The sequence below is a fragment of the Xyrauchen texanus genome, chromosome 42 (assembly GCF_025860055.1).
Source record: "Xyrauchen texanus isolate HMW12.3.18 chromosome 42, RBS_HiC_50CHRs, whole genome shotgun sequence".
Lineage (NCBI taxonomy): Eukaryota > Metazoa > Chordata > Actinopteri > Cypriniformes > Catostomidae > Xyrauchen > Xyrauchen texanus.
In genome coordinates, this window is record NC_068317.1 from 14,448,714 (window position 1) to 14,474,117 (window position 25,404).

The following is a 25,404-nucleotide window of genomic DNA, read 5'->3' on the forward strand; positions in this document are numbered from 1 at the left end:
TCAGTTCTCTCTGCTGAAAGAGGCATTTGAGATGGTATCTGATCCCTGAGACCAAAAGCAAGTGTTGGAACAGAATAGGCCCCATTGGCCCCAGCTACAGTAGTACGCTCCGTTGTGGAAATAGTCTGAACTACATCAGAAGATACAGTGGTCTTCAGTGTCTGGAGTGGGTGGACAACAGAGCTTCTATGGATAGCTTCAAGATAAGCCAGTGCCTGGTTGTGTAGCTCCCCACTGCTGGAAGTCCGTTGCCAACTCGAGGGTCCCGGTGAGAGTGTGGCGAGGGCTTTGCTGCTCATCGACGTGGAGACAAGGTCCCGAGGGGTTTGTCTGGAGTGAAGTTCCTCTGCGGAGAACACCAGCCCAACTGGCACAAACAGAATCAGTAGAACACCTGAAAAAGGAGAAAGACAAGGAGAGGAATGTATCAAAAATTGATATATTTATGAGTAATACTGAATCACATGCGGACAAATATGGTTTGCATGAGCAGAGCATATATCCAGTTCTTTGTGCTTTGACATACTATTAGAATAAAAATACATCTGCTTCTACCTTAAATGGAAGACATATGGATGTGTGCATAAAGTGCACTTGAAAAAAATTCTGCTCTCTCTTAATTAATATCTTTATTATGATAAGGCATGTACAGTTTGCATCTTGCCACCTATCTGTGCACGTACTGCACCAAGGAAACAATAACAAGCTAACAAGCCTAATTTAGTCCATTATGTGGTTAATCCAGTACTGTTCAGACTTCAGATTTCAGTAAATGGACAGTTTTAGCTGGGCGGCTTGATTAGAGATTGATTAGTTGTAATGATCAGGTTAATGAGTCCAGTTATAATCTAATAAACAGAGCCGACACTACCACAAGGCCTGATTGTTTCGCTCCTTGAAGTGAGACGGGAGGAAAGGCAGCTTTTCATGGGCAAAGGACAAGCCAGACAGAAACAAACAGAAACACGGCAACACATAGACGAATACAAAAATGCATGCCAAAACCTAATCTAATACACAGTAAATTAAAGAGAAGAGAGGAGAAGAGACAAGATGAGACAAGACAAGTTTAGATGAGAAGACAAGAGGAGAGAAAATTCAGAATGTGAAGAGAAAGGATGAGAAGACAAGACGGAAAGAGGTGAGATGAGAAAATGCGAGACAAGACATGATGAGGTAAGAACGGAAGAAAAGAGATGAGACAATACAAGACAAGAAAAGAAAATGCAAGAGGAGAAGAGAAGACCAGACAAGACAAGACCAGAGAAAATGCAAAATAAGAGAAGAAGAGGTGAGAGGAAAAGAGAGGAGGGTACACACATTGCTATTTTTTTAAATTATTTTTTCCCTTTTGTGTGTAAAATAATATGCACCCACAGCAACATACTGTACATTAATCTATACCTTCAAAACAAACATGCACAAATCCATCAAATCATACAATGGTCTTTTATGACACCTGACTGATCTGAGTGTTTTATCAGCTTGCTATTACAGTTGCTATAGAAACCAAGCTTAATCTCTTAGAAGACGGAAGGCGGTGAGAGGAGAGACTCATATGACAGAGGAATGTCATATCAGAAGAGGACATGGAGAGATCTGAGTCAGTTTAATGTCAGCTCCATAGATATCCTGTGCTCATCTTGGTATTAGGCAGATGCCATAATTGCTTTGCTCTTACATCTCGGCCTGGGTGGAGGAACACCACCTTGAAGTCAGCCTGGTGATGACCAGGGTCCTCGTCTTTCCAGCCAACCCTGCTGTTGAGGGTTCATCTACAATACCACCATTCAAAATGATCAGAAACTTGGGGGTGACCAGCTCAACTTCACTGACCGCATCTCAAAAACAGCTCAACAACATTAGAAAGAAAAGTCCCTTACTTTCTGAACGTGCCACACAACTCCTTGTTCAGTCTCTTGACATATCTAGACTGGATTACTGTAATGCTCTTTTAGCTGGACTTCCTGCATGTGCAATTAGGCCAGAATGCAGCAGCATGGCTGGTCTTCAATGAACCCAAGAGAGCACATGTTACTCTCCTCCTTGTCTCTCTAAACCGACTGTCAGTAGCTGAACATATCAGGCTCAAGGCTCTGATGCTGGCATACAGAACAGTCAATGGCTCTGTCCCAGCTTCCCTACAATAATTCCTGCAGAGCTATGTTCCCACTGAGTGGCACCTTTTTGTACCACTACAAAGAGGCACCAAATCACTTTCCCAGACTATCGGCTTCACTGTACCTCGATGGTGGAATGACATTCTCAACACCATCTGTGAAGAAGAGCACTTAACCCTGCACTTATTAATAAAAAAAACTTGCTGCACTCTAATCTCTGTCTTGGCTTAAAATGTAAATCTAATAGCCTTTACTATTCTCTCACACACATGCAGACACATACATTACCAATATTCAAATCACACAGTACATACCATAAATTAATTTCATGCAATACACAAGGGGGGCAGGAATTGGCTGGTTAGCAAGTCCCTATTAGCCCCTGCTGGTAGATGCAGGAACTACAGCCTCTGATGCTAAAGAGTACATTTTCCCATTGACATCAATTTAAAAAACGAAATAAATAATATATATTCTGATGAAATCGTTTTTTGTTTGTTTTTCATTACATTGCATTACATCTTTTTCTGGTGACCATGATTTTTATTAAATTTTTTGTGGGCTCCTAAAAGCTTGAAATTGGTTTTCTCCATTTCATACCATTGACATCACACAGCTCACGCAAGAGCCTGAAGCATAAGGCACCAAACCATCACTCACTCTTGTTTGACACTCAGCAAAAGATGACAATAAGTTACCTTATTCAAAATGCAACACATAAGGTGCATATTTTATGCAAGTAATCTAATAAATAAACGGGAACTCTTGATGTTGCTGTCTTGTGTCATGGTTGTTTAAACAATATTTATTATAGCAACGTGCAATACACATTGAAAATTAAATTCATGAATCTGGAATGATGCTATTTTAAGACTACACACAGAAAACTTTTAACTCTAAATGAATTACCTGTAATATACATTTAACATGTAAATTATCCTACATACTTCCTGTCTCTGTGCATGTAAAATTTACTTTAAATCCCAAACAATTTTCCAAATCCAAAAATGATTATCCAAATGTGAGCTGTTAACTTATAAAATACTATGTTACAATTTCCATTTTTCTATGAAGAAAACACGAAACAACAGAATTCATGATTGGTCAACTTCTGACATCTACCTGGCTTCTATTAGGGAGGTTGTAACAAGCGATAGCGAGATAAACAGACACAAATACAGAGGAACAGTTCCAAGGATTTATTTACTATAAATGTGAACAGTCACTGTGGATGTCGAGGATCCCGGCACCGGCTGCAGCAGAGGAGATAGATGACAGAGAAGCGTGCGCGTGCTGTGTCCGCGCGTGCTGTGTCCATGCTGAAATCCGTGAAGAGTGTGTTTGTAGAATGAGGCACACAGATGCATCTTTCCATCCGAGGAAGAGTGCTGCGACAGGATGGCTCTGACACCAACCTCAGACGCACCCAACTCCACCACAAACTGACTTGCAGGGTTGGCAGATACGAGGATGGGTGTGGTAGAAAATCACTCCTTTAGTTAAAAAAATGTGGCCTCAGCTCATGGGGACCAACAAAAGTCAGTGTGTGAGGAATTGAGGTCCGTTAGAGGTGTGGCAAGTTGGTTGTAGTTCCTCCGATAAAAATTAGCAAACCCCAGAAACCTCTGTAATGCCTTGTGTGAATCTGGGGTTGGCCAATCAAAGATGGCTCTAACCTTAGTCGGGTCCATGCGCACTCCTTCGGATGAAATGATAAACCCCAGGAACGGAACCGACTGTGCTTCTCCGCCTTGACGAACAGCTGATTCTCTAGCAGTCGCTGAAGCACCTTTCTGATATGCTGAACATGGTCTGGATATTCTGGGAGAAGTTCAGAATATCATCAAGATAGACAAACACAAAACAATAGCACATAATTTACGAGCACCTGGAAGATGGTGGGGACACTGACCAATCCGAAAGGCATAGCCAAATATTATAAATTCCCCCTATGGGTGTTAAAATCCATCTTCTACACATTCCCCTTCCTAATCTGGACAAGGTGATAAGTGTTGCGTATGTCAAACTTCATAAAGGTTCTCCAGGAAGAAGAACCCTGCCCCTGCCAGCAATGAGGAATGAGACCGGCTGCCTGAGAATCATAGATAAACCTGTTCATGGCCTCTCCCTCGGGAGCCGAGAGCAAATTTATCAATCCCAGAGGAGGCAATGTGCAAGGAAGCAGTTCAATCACACAGTTGTAAGGGCAATGAGGAGGTAGGATCACGGCACGGGACCGGCTGAACACCGTTCTCAAGTCATGGTATTCCAATGATATTCTGGATAAGTCCACCATTTCATCCTGCAATGAACACAAGACTGGACAGGGGAAACAGCAAAGTTAAGACAAAAAAGTGCGACAAACAATAAGGAATCCATGCAAGAACAGTGTTGGTTAACCAGTCTATGTGTGCCAAGGATGCCCCAAAACTACCAGTGCCATTGGAGATTGGATCAGATAGAAGGCCAGCTGCTCCTTATGATTACCAGAGACGAAGTTGACCCGCTTTGTGGATTGAGTGATGATGGACAGCGATGTGCCACTGAGGGTGTGGGCGGTGATGGGTTTATACAAATGGACCATAGGAAGCCACCATTTAGAAGCCAAGTGAAAATCTATAAAGTTCCCTTCAGCTACTTAATCAACTAAGGCAGAAACCATGTAACACGTAGACCCATACTGCAGCTGGGCTGGGAGAAGTGTCCGAAGTCCAGGGGTTTTGTCCAGTAGTGTTTCGCTTGCCAGTAACCCCTTTCCTACTAACAAGCGGTGTCTTTTACCAAACAGGAAGCAAAGTGATGATCAGAACAAGCACAATGAAAACATTGTCCATTAACGAGACGTCGCTGTTTCTCCCTACGTGAGATTTGGGTTCTTCTGACTTGCATTGGCTCAGTATCGGGCCGTGATACTGGTGAGTTGGCTGAAGAAGCAGACTGAGTAGGAGAAGGGGTAGGTGAGAAGCGGCATCGACGGTGATGAGGGCATAGGGTCAGACGTTGATCGATTCGGATTGCCAGATCCACGAAGTCATCGATGCGCAGAGGCAAATCCAAAGAGTAAATTTCATGCAGGATGTCATCAGAAAGCCCATGCAGAAATGTATCCCACATGGCATGGTCATTCCACTCACAAGAAGCAGCCAGGGTACGAAATTCATTTGCGTAATCTGACCCTCGCCACCACCCAACCTTGAGCCGAGTGATCAAACACTAAGCGGAGATAATAGGTATGATAGGAAGCGCAGCAGGAATGTCTGTTGTCCAACATGGCAGTGCCCCATTCGCCAGCCCTTCTGACGAGGAGCTTGATTACACAAGCCACCTTCATCTTATCCAATGAAAAGGTAGAGGGCTGTAACGTGTAGAACAGAAAACATTTTGAAAAGGATGCACTACAGGATTCAGCCTCACCTGAAACCAGGGCTGGAAGGGGAATGTGGGCTTCAAAGCGTCTAGAAACCAGGGGAACTGCCGGAGCTGGTAAGGATGCTTCCTGAGAGGGGCCAGCATCAGAAGATAGACTGAGCTGCTGCACGACAGAGGTGAGCTCGGTGAACTGCGAAGCCTTCATCTCCAGAGCCCTGTTTGCCCCAGCAAGGCTCCCTGCTGAGAGAGGGCCGAGCAAAGTGTGGATTCCTCCGCTGGGTCCATACTTTGCTAGATTATTCTGTAGCAAGCGATAGCGAGACAAACAGACCCAAATGCAGAGGAATAGTTAAAAAAAATTATTTACAATAAATGTGAACAGTCACTGTGGTTGTCGAGGTTCCTGGCACCGGTTGCAGCAGTGGGGAGAGATGATAGAGAAGGGTGCATGCTGTGGCAGCGCCAGGGGAAATCCATGAAGAGTGTGTTCATAGAACGAGTGTGTGGATTGTGGAAGTCAGGAATAGATTAGTGGAATCCTCCGTTGAAGCTTATTGAGGTGCAGAAGGACACCCAGCAGGGTAGGGCGATCTAGCTCCCGACACACAAGCAAAGATGACGTATCCTCTGTGGAAACCCAGCTGACTCGCAGCGAACTGGAAGGCAACCACACACTTGACACATGAGCAACCAACAAATACACAAGACAGGACCAACTAGGCAGAGAGAGTGAGGTTAGTTGCTTCACACCAAACAACAATCTAGCAAAGATACAGAGAACACAAAGGACTTAAGTCTCTTCTTAACTAGAGGAGAACAGGTGTTGCTCGGCACGATGGTGGTATAATCAGCGTTCCCCCATCAACAATCAATGTTCCCATGGAAAGGCTGAACATGCATGCCGCTGCACCTCGAGACACGAGGGAGAGAAAATAACAAAACATATAAAACAAACAGACAAATTCACCAGAGCCGTGACAAGAGGTCCTTGTGAATGTTTTATGAATCGAGTGTTTCCCACTTATCAAAACCATTCCTGCTGAGAAAATAGAGAACAGAGAAAACAGACACGTCTGATCCGAGCGCCAAGGCAGATTATTGATTAACATATCAAACACAAGCCTGCCCTTGCCAGCCACCTACAGTACATAATTTGACAACCATGCTACAAATCATGCTGATTTCAACATTTACCACTGCAGTCCATAAGCTCTGACAGTATTTGCCGTGTCCTGTTTTCTCGGTTTCAATCAGAAGAATGCATAACCTCATATTCAATCCACCATTGCCAATCTAACACTACATTAATTAAACATCAACCCCATAAATAAAACATTGCTCATTTCACTACAAAGTGGCATGTTTAGATCAGACACAAACTCTCAAACTCATTCCCCTCTGTGCACATTCTCAACAAATTCCCAGAGCATTTAACAAGCCAGTCTCCGCCACGGATCTGAAGGTGCACGCAGCTGTAAAAATCATCTGAGCATGAGCTCCCTGGTCCATTGTAAACACAGCGCTTATTAAAAATTATAACCGCTGTCCTATTAGAAAAGTCATGTTTTATAAATGATCAAATAAAAAATATTAACGGCGTGGAAGCGCTTGCAAGTCTGCTGCCATCATATCTGAGATTACTCTGTAGTTTATATTAAGGTTTTTTCTTCATTTGACTGCACTTTTGCTTGTCAGTTCTCTCTGGTTTGGGCTCTGATAATATGTTTTTTTGAAAATCTGTAAAAATAGTCAAGATGGGCCATCTCAAAGGAAAATCACAAGCCAAAAAACTTTAAAATCACTTCAAATCTGACAGAATTTTGATTTTGGAAGGAAGAAGTCTTCAAGGATTGATAGCACTGCTTAATTGACACCTTCCATGAATACTGTATGCGTATGTAATGCACAATGTGATTTAGCCAAGTAGGACATCCAAGTAGGATGTTCCTAAATCAACAACTTTGTAGATCTAGAAGGGGACTTTAAGACCAAATATGTTCTCACACAAACAAAAAAACACTGGCCTGACCAAGGTTTTCTCCCTTCTATCAACGATTGACTCACTTTCTAGTGACATTTATGTTACCACACACACACACACGAACACACTCCTCTGACTCACAGTCTAATAGTGAGGCAGAGGAAGAGGATGAGAGCACATAAAACATCTCAGACCTGGACAAACTCACCAATTGGCTACTTTGCAGGATGAGCATTGCGCCAAGGTGTATAATGGGTGAGAGTGTGTTTTACTCAACCCTGTCAGAAAAATGTGCAATATTTTTATCTTAAGAGTACTACAGTTTATCACTGGGGCAGTACCCTCAAAGCTATACCCACTATATGTCAATCGGAATGTATGTACTGTAAATGTCCCTAAGAGTACATATTAAAGCCTTTTAGGTTACTGCCCCATTGACAAGCTGTTGTACACTTAAAGGTACATTTTTAGCTATTTTAATTATGAAAGTAATTGTCACCTACAGTGGAGTCTATAAGTCTAAAGGCTACTAATGAAAATACTTCTATTTTACATTGTTTTCTAATTTGATGCATTATTTTCTTTACAAATATACAAATAATAATATGAGTGAAAAATATTTTCATGCATTTCAGAATTTCTTGTATTTGGTATGTCACCCTTTTGCTTCAAACAGCATAGTCTCCACAAGTTTGTGAAAACCTGATGATCTATGCATGATTTGAAAAAAAAAAAAAGCATCTTGTGTGCTTTAATGGAAGGAAATCTCAACTTTAGCACAAATTCCTTACATTCCTTACTTTTTTATTTTACATAATTCATTTTTATTTTCTTTCAAAACCCTACAATTTTGGTTATTTTCAGGTTTAAATGGCAGATTGAACTTCCTCAGCTGGTGAAGGAAGTACAACCTCTGCTGAGCCTTCTGCACAATGGAGTCTATGTGGGTGTCAAGTGTCTTGAGAGATGGTAGAGCCCAGGAACCTGAATAACTCCACTGCTGTCACAGTGCTGTTCCGGATGGTTTGGTTGAGTGGAGTACATGGGGATTTCTCCTGAAGTCCACTATCGTCTCCACTGTTTTGAGTGTGCTCAGCTCTTCAACCTCCCATCTGTATGCAGACTAGTCACCATCGCAGATGGGGCCAATGACTTTGGTGTCATCTGAAAATTTCAGGAGCTTGACAGAGGGGTCCTTTGCAGTGCAGTCATTCATGTACAAGGAGAAGAGCAGTGGAGAGAGAATGCATACCTGAGGAGCACCAGTGCTAATAGTGAGGGTCCCGGATGTGAATTTCCCCAGTCTCACTAGCTGCTGCCTATCTGTCAGAAAGCTGTTGATCCACAGACAGATTGGGATGGGCACAGACAACTGGGTCAGTTTGGTTGAGAGAAGATTAGGCATGATGGTATTGAAGGCTGAACTGAAGTCCACAAATAGGATCCTTGCATGAGTCCCAGGTCTGTCGAGGTGTTGCAAGATTTAATGCAGTCCATGTTGACAGCATCATCCACAGACCTATTTACTCGGTAAGCAAACTGAAGTGGGTCTAGCAGGGGTCCAGTGATGTCCTTCAGGTAGGCCAAAACCAGTCTCTCAAAAGACTTCATGACCACAGACATGCGAGCAACATGTCTATAGTTATTGTGTCCTGTGATTTTAGGGTTTTTAGGGACCGGAATGATGGTGGAGCGTTTGAAGCAGCAGGGAATTTCACACTGCTCCAATGATCTATTGAAGTTCTGTGTGAATATGAGTGAATGAGTGTGCATTTGTGTGGGTGTTTATACAGGTGTGCAATGCCTGGGCCAGAGTGGTGTAATTAGTTGAAGCAGTAATTTTCTGTGTTGATGGATTAAAGGTCTAACCAGGTCTAATACAGACAGAAAGACCTGACCTCCTTCTTCACACAAAAACAACAGCAGAGCTGTACAGGAGGGCTGTCTGAAATGAAAACAAATTAACAGGCCACAGTTATGGAGAGTCCTGTAGGAAGAGCACACTTTTATTAACTCCCATAATGGAACAGAGTGAACAGTGCTGAAAATAGTGAAGAATTGTGAAGCTGAAGACATCGATGGGGACGTGAAAAAGACTGAGAAGAAGAATAAAGTAAAGAATATAAAATGGAAAGTGGATATTCACAGATTGTTGATTATTGCTTTGATAGACATGTGCACACGTTTTTCTCCTCTGTGTTACATCGATCTCACCGCTTATCAAGAACAACCAACAACAAGCATGAGGGATTCACATCGATCTCAAACCCTCGCAGCTCAGGAACAACCAACAACAATAAACAACTGCGGTAAATCATGGCATGTGCTCATGTTATTTCTTCCTGCATTGCATGTCACATGTTTACAATAGCCTCTTCCATCAGCAGTGAGGGATTCACATGTGATAAATGTAAGGAATTAGTCAGGCTGACGGAGAAGGTTAATGAGTTAGAGACACGCATCCGAACGCTAGTGGAGTTCAGTGAGAAAGAGAAGCCAGTAGATGCAGTTTCGGATGCAAGTAGTACAGAGAGCAACACATACATTTTGGTTCCGGCTGTAGAGCCCCCGCAGCATAGCATTTGGTTGACGTCTCTGCGGCATACTCGCTCAGCAAAGTGACACCACTCTCCCATTCCAGTTAGGGTTTCCAATCAATTCTCCCCACTCAGTGATGCACCCTTGAGAATCATGTTGAAAGCACCCTTGTTATTGGTGATTATATTGTAAGGAACGTGGACATAGAGGCTCATCCACTACTGTAAATTGCATTTCGGGTGCCAGAGCGTCTGACATTAAATCAAATTTACAAGTGCTGGCTAACACTAAACGTAGATTTTCTAAAATAGTTTTTCATGTTGGGACTAACGATATATGGCTACACCAGTCAGAGATCACAAAAGATAATGTTAAAGAGGTGTGTGAATTTGCAAATACGATGTCAAACACTGTAATATGCTCTGGTCCCCTCCCTGCTCATCGTGGTGACGATGTTTATAGTAGATTAGTCTCACTGAATGGCTGGATGTCTGAGTGGTGTCTGGAGAATAGAATAAGATTTATAGACAATTGGAAAAGTTTTTGGGGTAGACCTGACCTGCTAAATAGAGACTGACTCCGTTCCTCCAGAGAAGGTGCCACTCTCCTCTCTAGTAATTTGGCTCATAGTCTAAATAATGATAGTATTTGAATTACTGGGGCCCAGGTTAGGAAGCAGACAAACTGGTTAATCCAAACATAGATGTCTTGAGACATCACACAGGTCACATAAACTACAACACATAGAGACTGTATCACCTAGATATCTCATAGAGACTGTGTCTGTTCCCTGAACTACCAAATAAAAAACCCTCATTAAATCTTTTAGAAAAATGATGAAGGTCAAACTTGAACAAAATAAACAAATTAAAGATAAACATCTTATAAAGGTAGGGCTACTAAACATTAGATACTGTATCTTTCTACCAAAGTGCTAATTGTAAATTAAACTATTACAGATCATAGTTTGGATGCGCTCTGTTTGACTGAAACCTGGCTTAAACCGGATGAATATATTAGTTTGTAACGTGGCTGCTGGCGCTGGCAATGATGAAGACGTGAAGATGGAGAACCCAAGTGCAGTTTATTTACATGCATGAAAACCCGAACTCAATACATGAACTAAACTAAACATAAACATGGCTTAACTTTAACAACTACATTCAATACATGTGGGCTTAAATACACAGACATGGGTAACAAGACAATCAATGAACAGACAGCACTATAAACAATATAACAAGTCTAATAAACTAAAACCAATGACAAACTAGAACAGACAATGAGTAACAAGACAATAAACCAATGAAAACAAGCCACATGAACATGGAGGGAAACAGAAATCACATGACAAGGGATACAGGAACTAAACTTTTAAAAATAAAAGACATGAAATACATGAACACACACATTAAACATAACATAGTTAAAATTAATCTACTCCCCCAGGTTATTGTTATAAACATGAGCCTAGTCTGAAGGGTCAAGGAGGAGGTGTTGCTACAATTTACAGTGAAGTTTTTGGTGTTACTCAGAGGACAGGATATAAATGTAAGTCTTTTGAACTAATAATGCTTAATGTGACACCTTCAGATATAAATGAAAGCACTGTCTTCTTTTACCCTTGCTACAGTGTTTAGATCACCCGGGCCTTATTCTGATTTCCTTGGTGAATTTGCAAATGTTTTATCTGATCTTGTAGTTACTGTAGATAGAGCTTTAATTGTTGGTGACTTCAACATTCAAATAATGAAAATGATACATTGGCATTAGCATTTATCGATATTCTCGACTCTCTTGGAGTCAGACAAAATGTATCAGAACCAACTCATCGAAATAATCATACGCTAGATTTAATTCTGTCATATGGAGTTGATGTTGATAATATAGAAATTCTGCAGCAGAGCGATGACATCTCGGATCATTACCTCGTCTCTTGTATGCTGCGATCAGCTAATGTTACTCAATCTACACCACGCTATCGTTCAGGTACAACTATTCTTTAGACCACTAAAGTTAACTTCACTAATAATCTTCCAGATCTTTCTCATACACTCAGTAAACCCCAAAGCCCAGAAGAACTTGATGAAATAACAAAAAATATAAATGCAGTCTTCTCTAGCACTCTTGATAATGTCGCCCCCTTCGATTAAAGAAATAAGCCCTGCACCATGGTACAATGATCACACTGATGCTCTCAAGAGAGCAGCTCGTAAAATGGAGCGCATGTGGAAGAACACAAAATTAGAAGTATTTCGCAGTGCATGGAAGGATTGTGTCTGTAGCTACAGACAGGCACTAAAAGCTGCCAGGTCTGCATATTTTAGTAAAATCATAGAAAATATCCACAACAATCCAAGGTGTTTATTCAGTACTGTGGCTAAATTGGTTAGGAATAAAGCATCAACAGAACCAGATATTACGTCGCAGCACAAGAGTAATGACTTCGTGAATTTCTTCACTGATAAAATTTAAATAATCAGAAATAAAATTGGAATTATGCAATCATCTGTCATGGCACCTCAGAAAACTGTGTCTCCTAATTTTCCTCACGTGCAACTTGAGAACAAACGAACAAAACGAATAATCGAAACATCAAAAGCCACAACATGTTTGTTAGATCCAATCCTTTTTAAGCTCTTAAAAGAGGCATTTCCTGTAATTTCAAAACCTCTTCTTAATATTATTAACTCCTCGTTATCCTTAGGACATGTCCCAAGAAACTTTAAAATGGTTTTCACACCGCTTATTAAGAAGCCACAACTTGATCCTGGAGAACTTTCTAATTATAGACCAATTTCAAATCTCCCGTTGATGTCGAAATTACTAGAAAAGGTACTATCATCCCAAAAGTGTTCATTTCTACAGAGAAATAATATATGAACAATTTCATTAAGGATTTAGGCCTCATCACAGTACAGAGACTGCACTTATCAGAGTTACAAATTATCATCTGATCGCAGCTGCATTTCTAGTGCTTTTAGATCTTAGTGCTGCATTCGACACAATACTGTAGATCACGACATTCTCTTGAATAGGCTAGAGAATTATGTTGGAATTTCTGGAGTTGCATTAGCATGGTTTAGGTCCTATTTAGCAGACCACTACCACTTTGTCTATGTAAAAGAGGAATTGTCAAACCAAAGAAAAGTAAAGTATGGAATGCCACAGGGATCAGTTTTAAGGCCTCTGGCCAGTTAATGGTTCCTAAAATATCAAAATCCACAAAAGGAGGTAGATCTTTTTCATATTTTGCTCCTAAACTATGGAATAGTCTCCCTAACACGTTTCGAGATGCAGACACATTCCCTCAGTTTAAGTCTAGACTAAAGACTTGTCTATTTAGCCAGGCATACACCTAATTTATCCTTCAACCCACAATTAGGCTGCTTTAGTTAGGTCTGCCGGAACCAGAAACCAGAAACATTGATCATGATCTATAATTCTGCAATAAATTGAATGGCCTCTATGCTAATATTATTTTATTTGTTTCCCTGTCTCAACCTCGGGACTCCTATCCTGAAGTCACCAGAACTGGCTGAATCCAGCTACATTCCTGCTTCGTGTTGGACTCCACTGCTACGTGTCGCTGTGTGATGATGACTAAATGCAGCCGGTGCCAGCCAAACATCACTTTAGTCTATTACGATGGACTTCAGAGGATGAACTGATACCAACTCCAACCATAAGACATGGGATACTCCATATGCCATTGTCTGAACCTTGGACTTAGGATGGAACTGCGATGCACCTCACTGACCTCTGCCTTCATCACCTGGGTCTATTGATGGACTACACTCTTGAAATGGAATACACAGACTATCAATTAATTGCCAGCAAAAGCATTCATCAGCCAACAAACAAGGACAATTGCATCTATGTGAACTTCTGCAGTTAATACAGTATGGACTTCAAAGACATTAGTCATTAATCTTATTTCATACAAAATCCACAGTCCCTTAACACTTACTTAGTTTAATAATTTTAAACCATGACTTGCACTATACTATACATATAGGCATTATTTTCATGCTGTTTAGCCAGAGGGGAACTGGCCCCCACAGTGAGTCTGGTTTCTCCAAAGGTTATAAAGGTGAGTTTTGTGTTCCTTGCCACAGATGCCTTCGGCTTGCTCAATGGGGTTATAAATACAATTATTATTTAATAACTTATTTTTAAACACAATTCACAATCGTATTTGATCAAACTACACAATGATGACTCATAGACATTATATACATTAGTTTTATCTTCTGTTAATGCCTGATATTCTGTAAAGCTGCTTTGAAACTATGTGTGTTGTGAAAGGCGCTATACAAATAAAAATGACATAACTTGTCATTAGTTTGGTAAACTAGGCTTTTCACATGATTAACCCTGTCCTCTGTTTTTCACATTTCTTTACAAGATAGTTGATTCAAAAAGGAAAATTCTACCATCCTTTACACACCCTTATGTTGTTCTAAACCTGCTGCAAATCTTCCCTCAGCAGTAGCTCACAAATTGTATTTGCACTTCCACATATTCAAACCTTCAATATCATATTCGGTTAGGAGACGTGAAAACCGATGGTGTCCGCTGTCATTTATGTCAAAACTGGCCTGACACTAAGTTATAATATGCATTACATATTTGAGAGATATACTTACCTGAAGGTACATTTTTCAGTGAATAATTACTTAAATACTGTTCCTCACACAGCATACTGTGATCCTTGAACTGTCTGCCAGTCTCTCACATTAGAGCCACTTACACTAACATTTGAAATGACCTTGACAGATTGCATGGGTTTACAGCTTATTTTGCCATCCATCACAAAATATTACACACTGGCTTCACCTCTAGAAAGAAGAAACCAAGATGGCTTCTGCAATCTGCGACACCACAAGAAATGCAACTGAAAAACTTGGAACAATTTAAGGCGCATCCAGAAATAGGACACAATAGCAGATCTCAGCATTAATATGCCTGGGAGCACACGTATGCTGCAGAGACACAAAATGTCCACCCTACATGATGAGCACCCAGTAAATTGAAGAAGTTTCCCTGTAGTGAAAACCACACCCTAAAAACTTTGGATCATAGCAATAAACTGGGCACTGAGTCAAGCAGAAAATTTAGAGGGAAGGTGAAATAAAATGGGCTATTCTGGGTGTTTAGCCAAAGCATTGATTAGAACAGTATTGCTGAGATGCTCAATAAGTGGCAAGTGTAGAGGTTTCCCAAAAGAACAGATGTAAACACTGTTATATCCTCTCCTGACCACTCAGTCTTTTTTATGAATAAGTAATCTGTCACATTAATTGAATCAAAATTAATATTCTACACAGGATTACACCCTTAGCTTTAAGACAAAAGACCAAAAGCTACTATGTAAGGCACAGAAACCCTCTGAGACAAAACGGTCTAAAACCACAAAACAAGGCAAAGCCTGGTAATATTTTGAGCTGTTAAAATATTCCTTTCATTATTTATTTATGGTATGTATTTACATTTTCTGAAGGAAAGTAGTGCTTGCCAGTGCAAAAGTCACTACCAAGATGCTATGGTTCACCTGGTATCCATATCAGGCTCCTGTCACCGTGACAGTTTATTGTGGTGACAGCATCCTGACACTCATGTTCTGCGTTTCCGTGTGAGTGCACTGTTTTGGTGTTATATTCATTGCCATGTGCTCTTCTGTCCAGTCTGTTTTTACATGTTCGGAACGTAGTGTCTGGATCCTGAGTCTTCAGTCTGGTTAGGATTTCTTGTCGGTTTTCTGTCCCGTGCCATTTGTTGTGGATGTTTCATTGTTTATGTGTCGTGTCTAATTGCTCCTGCTCTGGAAGCCGAATTCCTGTTACCCTGCTGGTACTGGCCCGTTTGGCTCTGGACCGCGGGGTATGTGGGGCTTCCTCTCTCCAGCCCAGCCATTCTTATCAACTCGCTGCCCTGAGACTGTGTTTATGTTTTGCTAATATAGCCCATTTTGGAAATATTGGAAAATCTTTGGGCACTTAGCTATATGCTGCTGCATTTTGTGGCATTCTTAACATAGGTCTTTACACAGTTTTTGCAAATGTACACAGCCTTTCCTTCTACATTGGCTGAGGTGAAATGTATCCACACATCAGATGGCGCACGTGGCATTGTTCTGTAGAATAAGATTAGAAATATATTCTGGAATGGTAAAAATATTTTACAATTGATGCTGGAAAAATGAATAGAAATAGGCTAGATGAATCGATGAACACTCCTCAATCAGCATGCTAAATCAAACTATAACCTACGTTCTTGTATGATAAAATAAAACTGGCTAGCAGAAGGCAGAAGAAACAGCATCACAGTTGAGCTAGCTAGCACCATGATAGCAAGCCTCTTAAATTGTCAATTAAATGGTGTTAGCTAGCTTACATTTAGCATATCTGATTTACTGGCAAGCTAGCTACTGTATAAACATATTTTGATTTAGTATTTGCTTGTTAAACTTTAATACCATAGATCAACTATATTTACCCTAGTAATATCATAAAAAATTACTTGACTGGATGTAGTCCTTGGGCTCAAATGCAGTAGTGTGGCTTCAATAGTCCTGCTATAGTAAACAGCCTGCAGTTAGTAGTGTGCTGTGTGCATGTGATTGAGAAATGCACAGGGTAGAAATTCAACTGAATTTGCATAAATCTGGTTGTTTAAACCAAGATTATGCTAAAAGATGTTTTTTTTTTTTCAACTACCTTTAAGTTACCTGTTATAGGCTAACCTGCAATTTTGCACATTTCCAGTTTATTCCCATTAATTCCCACATATTCCCGTTTATTCCCATAGATGGAATATGGAATTTTGCAACCAAAAGAGTCCAGCCAAGGTCTCTATGATATTCTGGTCCCTAGATATGGAATGGCATCCTCCTTAAATTTTAGTCTGTGGGATTTGCTTCACCCGTTTTATTGTTCACCAGGCAAAAATTATAAATCTGATTGCTTAGAAAATAATCTGTGCGATATGAGGCATCACATTCGTAGCACATCTGAGCAATAATAATTGTACTCCTTGCCTTAGCACAGACCACTAAATAAATAACACAAGCCACCAAGTTCTCTCTTGTCTTATACATTTTAGCTGTTGACATGTTAAGTAGTTTGAGATGCCAGAAAAAAGCTCTACTGACAATCGTACAAAGGATTATTTTGAGCTGTAAATGCGAGAAAAACAAAACAAAACCTACACAATGAATCCATCCAATTACTAAATTCCACTGCTGTCTTTGTGGGAATTGCAGTCTTTCAAGCTAGGGACAGTTACCCCTCAGAGGATTGTGTGCCAGTTAGGGTACTTCCTGAGTTGAGGGAGAGGCAGGGGTGGTGCAGATGTGAGCTCATAGATAAGGCGGGAACCAAAACATTGTTTCCTGTTTGCGATTTGGGTTGCGTTGGTCCTCTGAAATGCCTCTGAACTTTCGGATGTTTATCCAATCAGGAGGGCAGACAAGCAAGATACACTGGGCACATAAGGAATGTATTTGTTTACTGAAGAAATGAAGTCTGTGATTTATAGGGGCAATAACAGATCTTAAACTATTACTTGGGTTGCACAGGAAGTAAACATTTTAAATAGGAAATTCTTGACACATAAGTAATATCACTTTTGTATGGTTGCTCAAAATAGACATTATGTAAACCTATCCCATAACAATGAAATAATCCAAAGGCTCTGAGCATTCTTCTTGTATTTGGACATTTTTGGAGGAGGCTTCCTTTGGAATTCCAATTCGGGATGTTCGTTTCTTGAGAGCCAACTATTCAAATAGTCCAATAATGCAATCCGCACTTCAGGGTGATTTTTGTCAATAAAAATAATACTGGCAATATTGGTAATTTAGTCAATTAAAATAATATATATATACTTGATGATGACATGCAAAATGGACAAAAAAGTGTCAAACTGCAACAGACCAAACTTTTATCAAATATTTCCTAATGTAAACATGTATCAAACAATTTTATTCAAATAGTCCAATAATGCAATCCGCACTTCAGGGTGATGAGCAGTCATGCCATAACAGAGGCTGTGTGCATGAGAAAGCATCAGCAAAACCTAATTTACTCTAAACAAACTGTACTATCCCTGCTGATTCTTTGTAACGTTCTTTGCACCCTGGTGTTCTTTGCGGAACAAACTTTAAAACTCATAGCTACCTGCTCTGGCATTTGCACTCACACACTCGACACACATGGAAGTTGCTTTGGTAAAAGTGTGGTCACATTAGTCTTTGAGCATGTGAAAATTCACAACAAATATTGGCAACAAGATAGGATGTCACACTTTTAATATATTCATTCAATTAAAGCTGCACTATGTAAGATTTTTGGGTTAAAAATGAACAAATTGCCATAACTGATTAAGTACATAAACAACCAGTGTTCAAAACAATGTCCTTACCCTACCCAGATTCATTTCGGGAAGCCTATAAAAATAATGAATATTTTGAGCTGTCAGGTCGGATTTGGCGTGAAATCGCTGGCTTACATCGTTCCTCTTTGCGTCATGACGTCATGTCCGTAAACACTGGAAAGAAGTGCCGATTGTAACGTGTTGTGGCTCAGGACACTGTTCAGTCAGTCACAATCACACAGTTCAGGATGACATCACTGCAGTCTGAATGGATGTTTATCTGTTATCCATTTACCGAAGTTGTTTTCCTGCTATAATGCTTGTAACTGGATGCAGTATGTTGTCTGGTAGGGTTGTCATGCTTTTATTAATCAAACATTACTTGTGTATTAACCGATCGTGATCCGTTGTCAGGGGAAGTTACAGTGCACATTTACTATTATGTATGACTTCTGAAATGTATTTCTTGTACATAATCATTTCATGTTTAATAAAGTATATTTTATCCCCATTATTGCTCGTTTTATGTTTTTAGCTTATAGTTTATATTTCATGTCATTGTTTTAGTCTTCTGACAAAAATGTCCTTTAAAAATAGTCAATATTCCGTCATGTTAAATTCATTGATTTTAGTCAGTTTTACAAAAATGACACAATTTTTGTCAATAAAAATAATATTGGCAATATTGGTAATTTAGTCAATTAAAATAATATATATATATACTTGATGATGACATGCAAAATGGACAAAAAAGTGTCAAACTGCAACAGACCAAACTTTTATCAAATATTTCCTAATGTAAACATGTATCAAACACAGTATAAATGTAAATAGGCCTACTGTCCTTTTTGTGAAAAACCTGAGCTCCTGAAATAATAATGAATAGACTGAAGTATTAGTTACTTTTTAGAAGTTAGCCTAATGTACTCTGAATTCTTCATGCTTTAGAGACTTATTCATTTTCCTTGAACGGATATAGTGTGTTTCTTATGGAAACAGTGTATTCTCAATGCAAGTTATGCAACTCAAATTACACACATTCTGACTAGCGCAACATTTAATTCAAATTCACGTTCATTCGTTGCGTTGTGCAGATGTAAGTTGTTCCAGAAATGTTGTGGATATATTGATGAATCTCATGTATAAATAGGATGCGTTTGAATAAAGTATGTACCCTGTTTTAAAGCGGTTCATTTTGTTGGTGTTAGCAAGTTAAACACATGCAGCTCAAGTGGAGAAATGCCCAACACACTGGATTCAATGAATCCATTTCTAATATCTTCTTCTATTTACAGATTACCAAGATGTTTCTTCTTCCGTTTATTTCTTTCAGTGTTAATATATTGCAGTATAATTTTTATCATAATAGTTTTGTCAACAGTATGCTTTAATAAAATCATTTAATAATCTTCATGATATGCCTTTTTCGTCTCGTCTTCGTTATCGTTGATGAAATCAAAAACGTTTCGTTTGTCATCATTGATGGTGGCATGGTGGTTAAATATATAGACTGGTAACTAAAAAGTTGCACGTTTAAACCCAAAGGTTGCTGAGCTAGCTTAGCAGAATCCCACAACACAATTTGGGACAATAGTTGCATTATGAGCAGCATATGAGCCTGTGATAATCTATGAATTTGACCAATGGAGCCTTTTCAAAGCCACCTGCTAAGACATCAGGTCACAGCAGTCTTCACTGCCCATATAGCCTCAGGTCAGACAGGGCTAAGCAGCAAAACACTCTAACCATTCAAATGAATGTTTCCCCTGAATCTCTCCAGGCACTAATAACACACATTCCCAGCCAAACTCTGTTGAGATGAGACCGAAGTTAGTTTGGACGAATGGGTGAAATACACCAGAGCCTGAGAAGTATTGTTCCATTTTTATTTAACCTTTTTGTCTGAAACCAGAAGTTCAGCCTGTGCTCATGTTATATACTTTTATGAGCATGTAGCCTAATAGTATTTGATACTGATAAAATCTCTCTTGAAGCTTGATCTATAGCAGAGGAAGATTACTCTGTATGACCTCATGTTCCTGATACATTTCACAATTTCATGCTGGAGCTCAGCCAGACTCATATCAAGTACATGCTGCTAATACTAAATATTTCTTAGTGCTTTGAACAAAGGACCAAAATAATAGACAGAGACAAGACTACCCCATTGAAAACACCAACACAGCTAGTCAACAGCATATGTTGTGTTTTGGATGCTGGTCCCCAGAATGGGATGCTGGTTCTTAACTAGCTTGACTACCAAGACTTCCTTGGCTTCTCTAGAAAACCTGTTTTGATTAACCTGCATCATTGCTAAGTTTAGCAACAAGCTAGCATCAAACTAGCATAAACCAGACTTGGCCAGTGAGTAAACTCATGCTGGTCTAAGCTGTTTTTTCATATGGTAGTTTAGTAAAATATTAGGCTTTATCAACATGATCAAATGGGAGAGTTCAAATGTTCTGGTAAAACTGACATCCTGATACACTAAAGATGGGGGATTTAGCGCCATTCCAAGTAGCTTTTCAGTAGTGAAGCTATATTTTTAATTAGGTAGTACTGTAGAGTTGACAAAAGCTACACTGCTATATCATGCTGTGTACCTGCTGTTTATTATTGCTAGTTTTGGATCAGAACTAAAGATGTTCGATTCACAAACGAAACGCTCATCTGAGTCAGTTCTTTACAATGAATTGGTCACATGTGATATCAAAGCGGTCTAAATCGGTTCATGATTCTATCTGAATGACTCATAATGCTTACACGTGGGCTGCTAATTCATTTGGTGCATGATCTCACTTGCCAACACGCTAACGGAATACTTTAAAACACAGAAAATAAAGATAATGCTGGTTGCGGTTGATCTACAATCAATGGAAACCAAACCTGCAAATGCGTCCTATTGTATGCCAGTGATGAAGAAGGACTTTATTAAATTCAGCACGTGTGCAGCTTGAATGACTGCAGCAGGTAAAGACATTTTTACCACCAAAAGAGTATCAAAACACTTAGTACACATTTTCAGCAGTTTCAATTGCGATCCAACTATGATGCATTGCAATATTTTTAATTGTATCATGAGGAAGTTAACTAGCCCTTATAAAAATGTGCTTGTGAACTTTTTAATTTCATGAATGAAGGATAAGGATTTATTTTGTAACCATGGAAGGATAATGTATATTGTAAAGATATTAACATAAAGCAGTGCAGTGAAAAACAGCTGTCATCGTGTAAACAAGTTATTCTTGTTTACGTCTATCGGTTTTGTCTCCATTGGGCCTTAATAATTGTTTATTAATAATAGCTTCTGGTTTGAATCTCCAGTGAATGAAAAAGAATGTTGACTAAATATCAGACGGGACATTATGGTCTTACAAGCACCATGATGAAAGTAAATGATTTTAATGGCTTGTCAGTAATATCAGGCTTTGTTAATGAGTGACTTACTCAGCAGCTGGTGGGACAGGTCCTGCAGACTTCTCTTCATGGTATCATATGGTCCGGCTCCTCCTCCACAGTGCTCATGGTTCTCTACGGGACAAAGGATAAATCAGAGTTAATCGTAATCAGATTATCATGCCATTGCATTCCTGAACTGATAAGGAACTTAAATAACTTATCTGTGAAGGGTCACGATTATTATTAATAAAGAAAAAATAACTAAACACATAACAGATAGCTGAGATTTCAATAGGTGGTCCAAATGGAAATCAGTTAAATGTGTATTGAATGATTTAGCTATGCAAATAATAAATCGTAAAAGCTGAAATCTATATAATTTGTCATTATAATTCCAGCTTTATTCCTTTGTGCAGCCACTTGACTGTTAAATGCAAATGGCCATGAACACATCTTTCTTTTTCCCTGAAGAGATGACTCCTTATGAATGTGTGTGATTGTCAAGGTGTCAAAATTGTCACTCTCTCATCATGTCCTTGGGGTCCTGTGATTTCAAACGCACAAGACTTGAGTCGATAAAGGACGCGAAATGAGATTTGAGCCCCCTTGGGTGAGAGGAAGTCTGAAACACATGCTAATCTAAAAATCTTACCAACAAAACCACTGTGACAATCATTGATCTCTTTCTGTAATCTATTCATTAAGAGCTGACTGTCACTCATAAGCATTGGGTCAAATCAAGTTGTTCCTAAAGATGAATCAAAGTCTCGCCAAACTGCAAATAGCTTTTGATTAAGGCTTTTTAACCAGTCAGAACAGATTTTATTATATTGTCAACAATAAGCATGTTATCAAGTGTGTAATTTTATTAGTAGCACAAAACTCATTTCCAAACAGGTTTCCCAAATACTCCTACAAACCCTTCCTGCATCTGCCAATTGTTTAAAACAAACAGATCCTACATTTTCACTAGAGAGCAACAGTGCTCACTCATTTTTTCAGCCATCTTTGTTCCAGAAGTACAGTGTTTTTCCAATGTTTTTTTTATTTCAAATTTGCCATAGGGATTTTATAAAGCACTTCATATATCACTTATAAGCCATGAACCAACCCAACCATCTCCGAGCTTAATCAAAACATTACAAACTTTGATTGAAAGCAAAAAAAGTATTTGAAAATCAGACAAAAAGACAAAGATACAAGACTGTGTACTTTACGTCTTTAAATAGGGATGGAACTTCAATCCCATAAAGCAATGCGAATGACGTAATAGAATTGAAAATAATGGAAAACTATGAATATAAAGTTGTTGATTTTAAGAATAGAAATAAGAAATATAGTTTATTAGAGTACTCTCTCACAGTGATAGTGTTGGGAGACCGACTAGATTGGGTAGTTCATAGTGCATCATTTTGGTGCACTTTGTTGACCACGGTTATCTGATTGGTGAATTCTTCACCAATTCTTCACTGATTCTTCACCAGAAATTCCACAGAATTAAAAAAAAAAATAAGTTGAAATAATGTAGACTGATAGCTTCAATAGAAGCATATACAGTCAATTAGCAACCTCTGAACTCACGGTAGGTCTGTCTTTAAAGGTTTGTAAGTTATCATTAAAAATATCTTTGCCCATATTGAAAATAATTGGGATTTTTACTTTCAGAACCCAAACGTTGCACTCTATTGGTTGAGTCACAGGCAGCCTATGAATACCCTACTTACAGTTGTCTACAAGAAACTATTTTAAAATTGTTAAAAATTGCATACTGTTCCTTTAAGAAAATTTAAGTTGAAAAGCAGCAAAGAAAGAAAAGAACAATGGACAGAAGCAAAGCCATAACACTTTCCCAACTGTGTCTGATACAAGGCTCAAATGGATTTGTAGGGCTTTGGAGGATGGCTGTAATGCATCCGACATAAAATATGAAGAGTTGAAAACAAAACATGATGGCAGCTGAGGCTCAGGTGGTAGAGCAGGTTGTCCACTAATCACAGGGTTGGTGGTTCAATTCCTGGCCCACACGACTCCACATGCCGAAGTGTCCTTGGGCAAGACTCTGAACCCCAAGTGCCTTGCATGGCAGCTCTGCCATCATTGGTGTGTGAATGTGTGTGTGAATGGTTGAACGAGACACAGTGTAAAGCTCTTTGAATACTGCTAAGGTTAAAAAGGTGCTATATAAGTGCAGACCATTTACAAGTGCAAATTATTTTCTATTACAAGATCCTCTTTTTTTGACAATGTTTCATTTCCATTCCTTTCCTCTCAGTTATATTTGCAGCCTGTACAACAGAAGGATATGAACCTGTTCCCCATTATCCTCATCTCATTACTGTTCAAGACAGCCAACTGAGAAAATCCAACCACTGTGTGCTTTACAACTTATCAATCAATACAGATTATGATGTCTTAATCAATATAAGAAAGCTTGCTATTGCCCACACCTTTACTGGTCTGTAAATGTTTTTGAGTGAGCCACAGTGCTGTAGTCACTGCAATGCACGGCAATGTCATTTCAGCACCTGTGAAAAAGAACTGTGGTCACCAACACAGTTTTTCAGTAAGATTAAGTGTGTGTGAGAGAGTAAGTGTGGGAAGAAAGTCCATTTGTGAGTCATGCCCACCTGTGTCGAGAGGGCAAGAGAAGCAAGTGCATTGTTCTCAGACAAAAGAGGTCAATAAGGGAAAAACTAGATGTCAAGGACAATATGTAGTGCTGCAAAATGAATGTGTGGTCCAAAAGGGTAAAGACTTAAAAGGACAGTTCAACCAAAAATGAAAATTCTGTCATCATTTTCATTTTATTCCGACACCATTTAACTTTACAACATATTAGCTATCACACCCAGGCCTAACATCTTTTGTGTTCAATGCAAGAAAGTCCTATGTTTGGAGCAGCATTAGGATGAGTAAATGATGACAGAACTTTCATTTTTGGGTGAACAATCCCTTTGAGATAGGAGTAAACTGGGTGTGATTTTTGGTTAGCATGCGGTGGTGTTTGTACTTTTTTTTTTACAAACCACTGCATGGCAACTGGCACACTCAGAGATCCTGCTTTAGTCACCATGGTAACCCTTACAGAAAATTATATTCGAATCCTGTCACAGAGACAACGGTGAGAACAATCTAGATAAAATCAAACCTGACAATGAGATATTAACCACGTTTCTTTTGAGCCCTTGAGCCAACATGCTCAAAAACAAATCCTCCTTTCCTGAGGTGATGTTTGGTTTGCGTTAATAGTGACGGTTTGCCGGTGTCCCAGGTCAGTTTTGAGACAGCACCTCTAAATTGTCTGTCTGGAAGAACAAGGGCTTGAGAAGGTCAGCTGAGATAGTGTAGATAAATAATGATGTCAATGAATCTCCCTCTGGCCACGGCCGACATGAGTAAGCTTTTCACTTTATGTCTTACTCTAATTTACAGTTTGGATTATAGTGTATGGCAAAGGCCGGAGAAATTGGTAAGTCTGCTTCAGAGATACTCAAAGATTCAGTTAAAATCATGAATTCTAAATTGACTTTTAAGTTTTTGTGCACAAACAAAAAAGTACCACAGTATTACCATGGCTTTTTTGATATGGTACCATGGTACAATATTATGGGGACATGTAAC

The 25,404-nt window shown here is 39.4% G+C and overlaps 1 protein-coding gene across 1 annotated transcript in view; it reads right to left on the bottom strand.

Annotated features, from left to right (window-relative positions):
* The window catches only part of LOC127635391 (transmembrane protein 108-like), a 66,100-nt gene that overhangs the window by 6,446 nt on the left and 34,250 nt on the right, over nt 1-25,404 (bottom strand). The window contains exons 3-4 of the mRNA XM_052115385.1: nt 21,832-21,915; nt 1-394 (exon numbers count right to left, since the gene is read on the bottom strand). The exon at nt 1-394 is cut by the window's left edge and continues 920 nt beyond it. Coding sequence (XP_051971345.1) covers nt 1-394; nt 21,832-21,871 — 434 coding nt within the window. The 5' untranslated portion in view covers nt 21,872-21,915. The remainder of the gene's footprint in view (nt 395-21,831; nt 21,916-25,404) is intronic.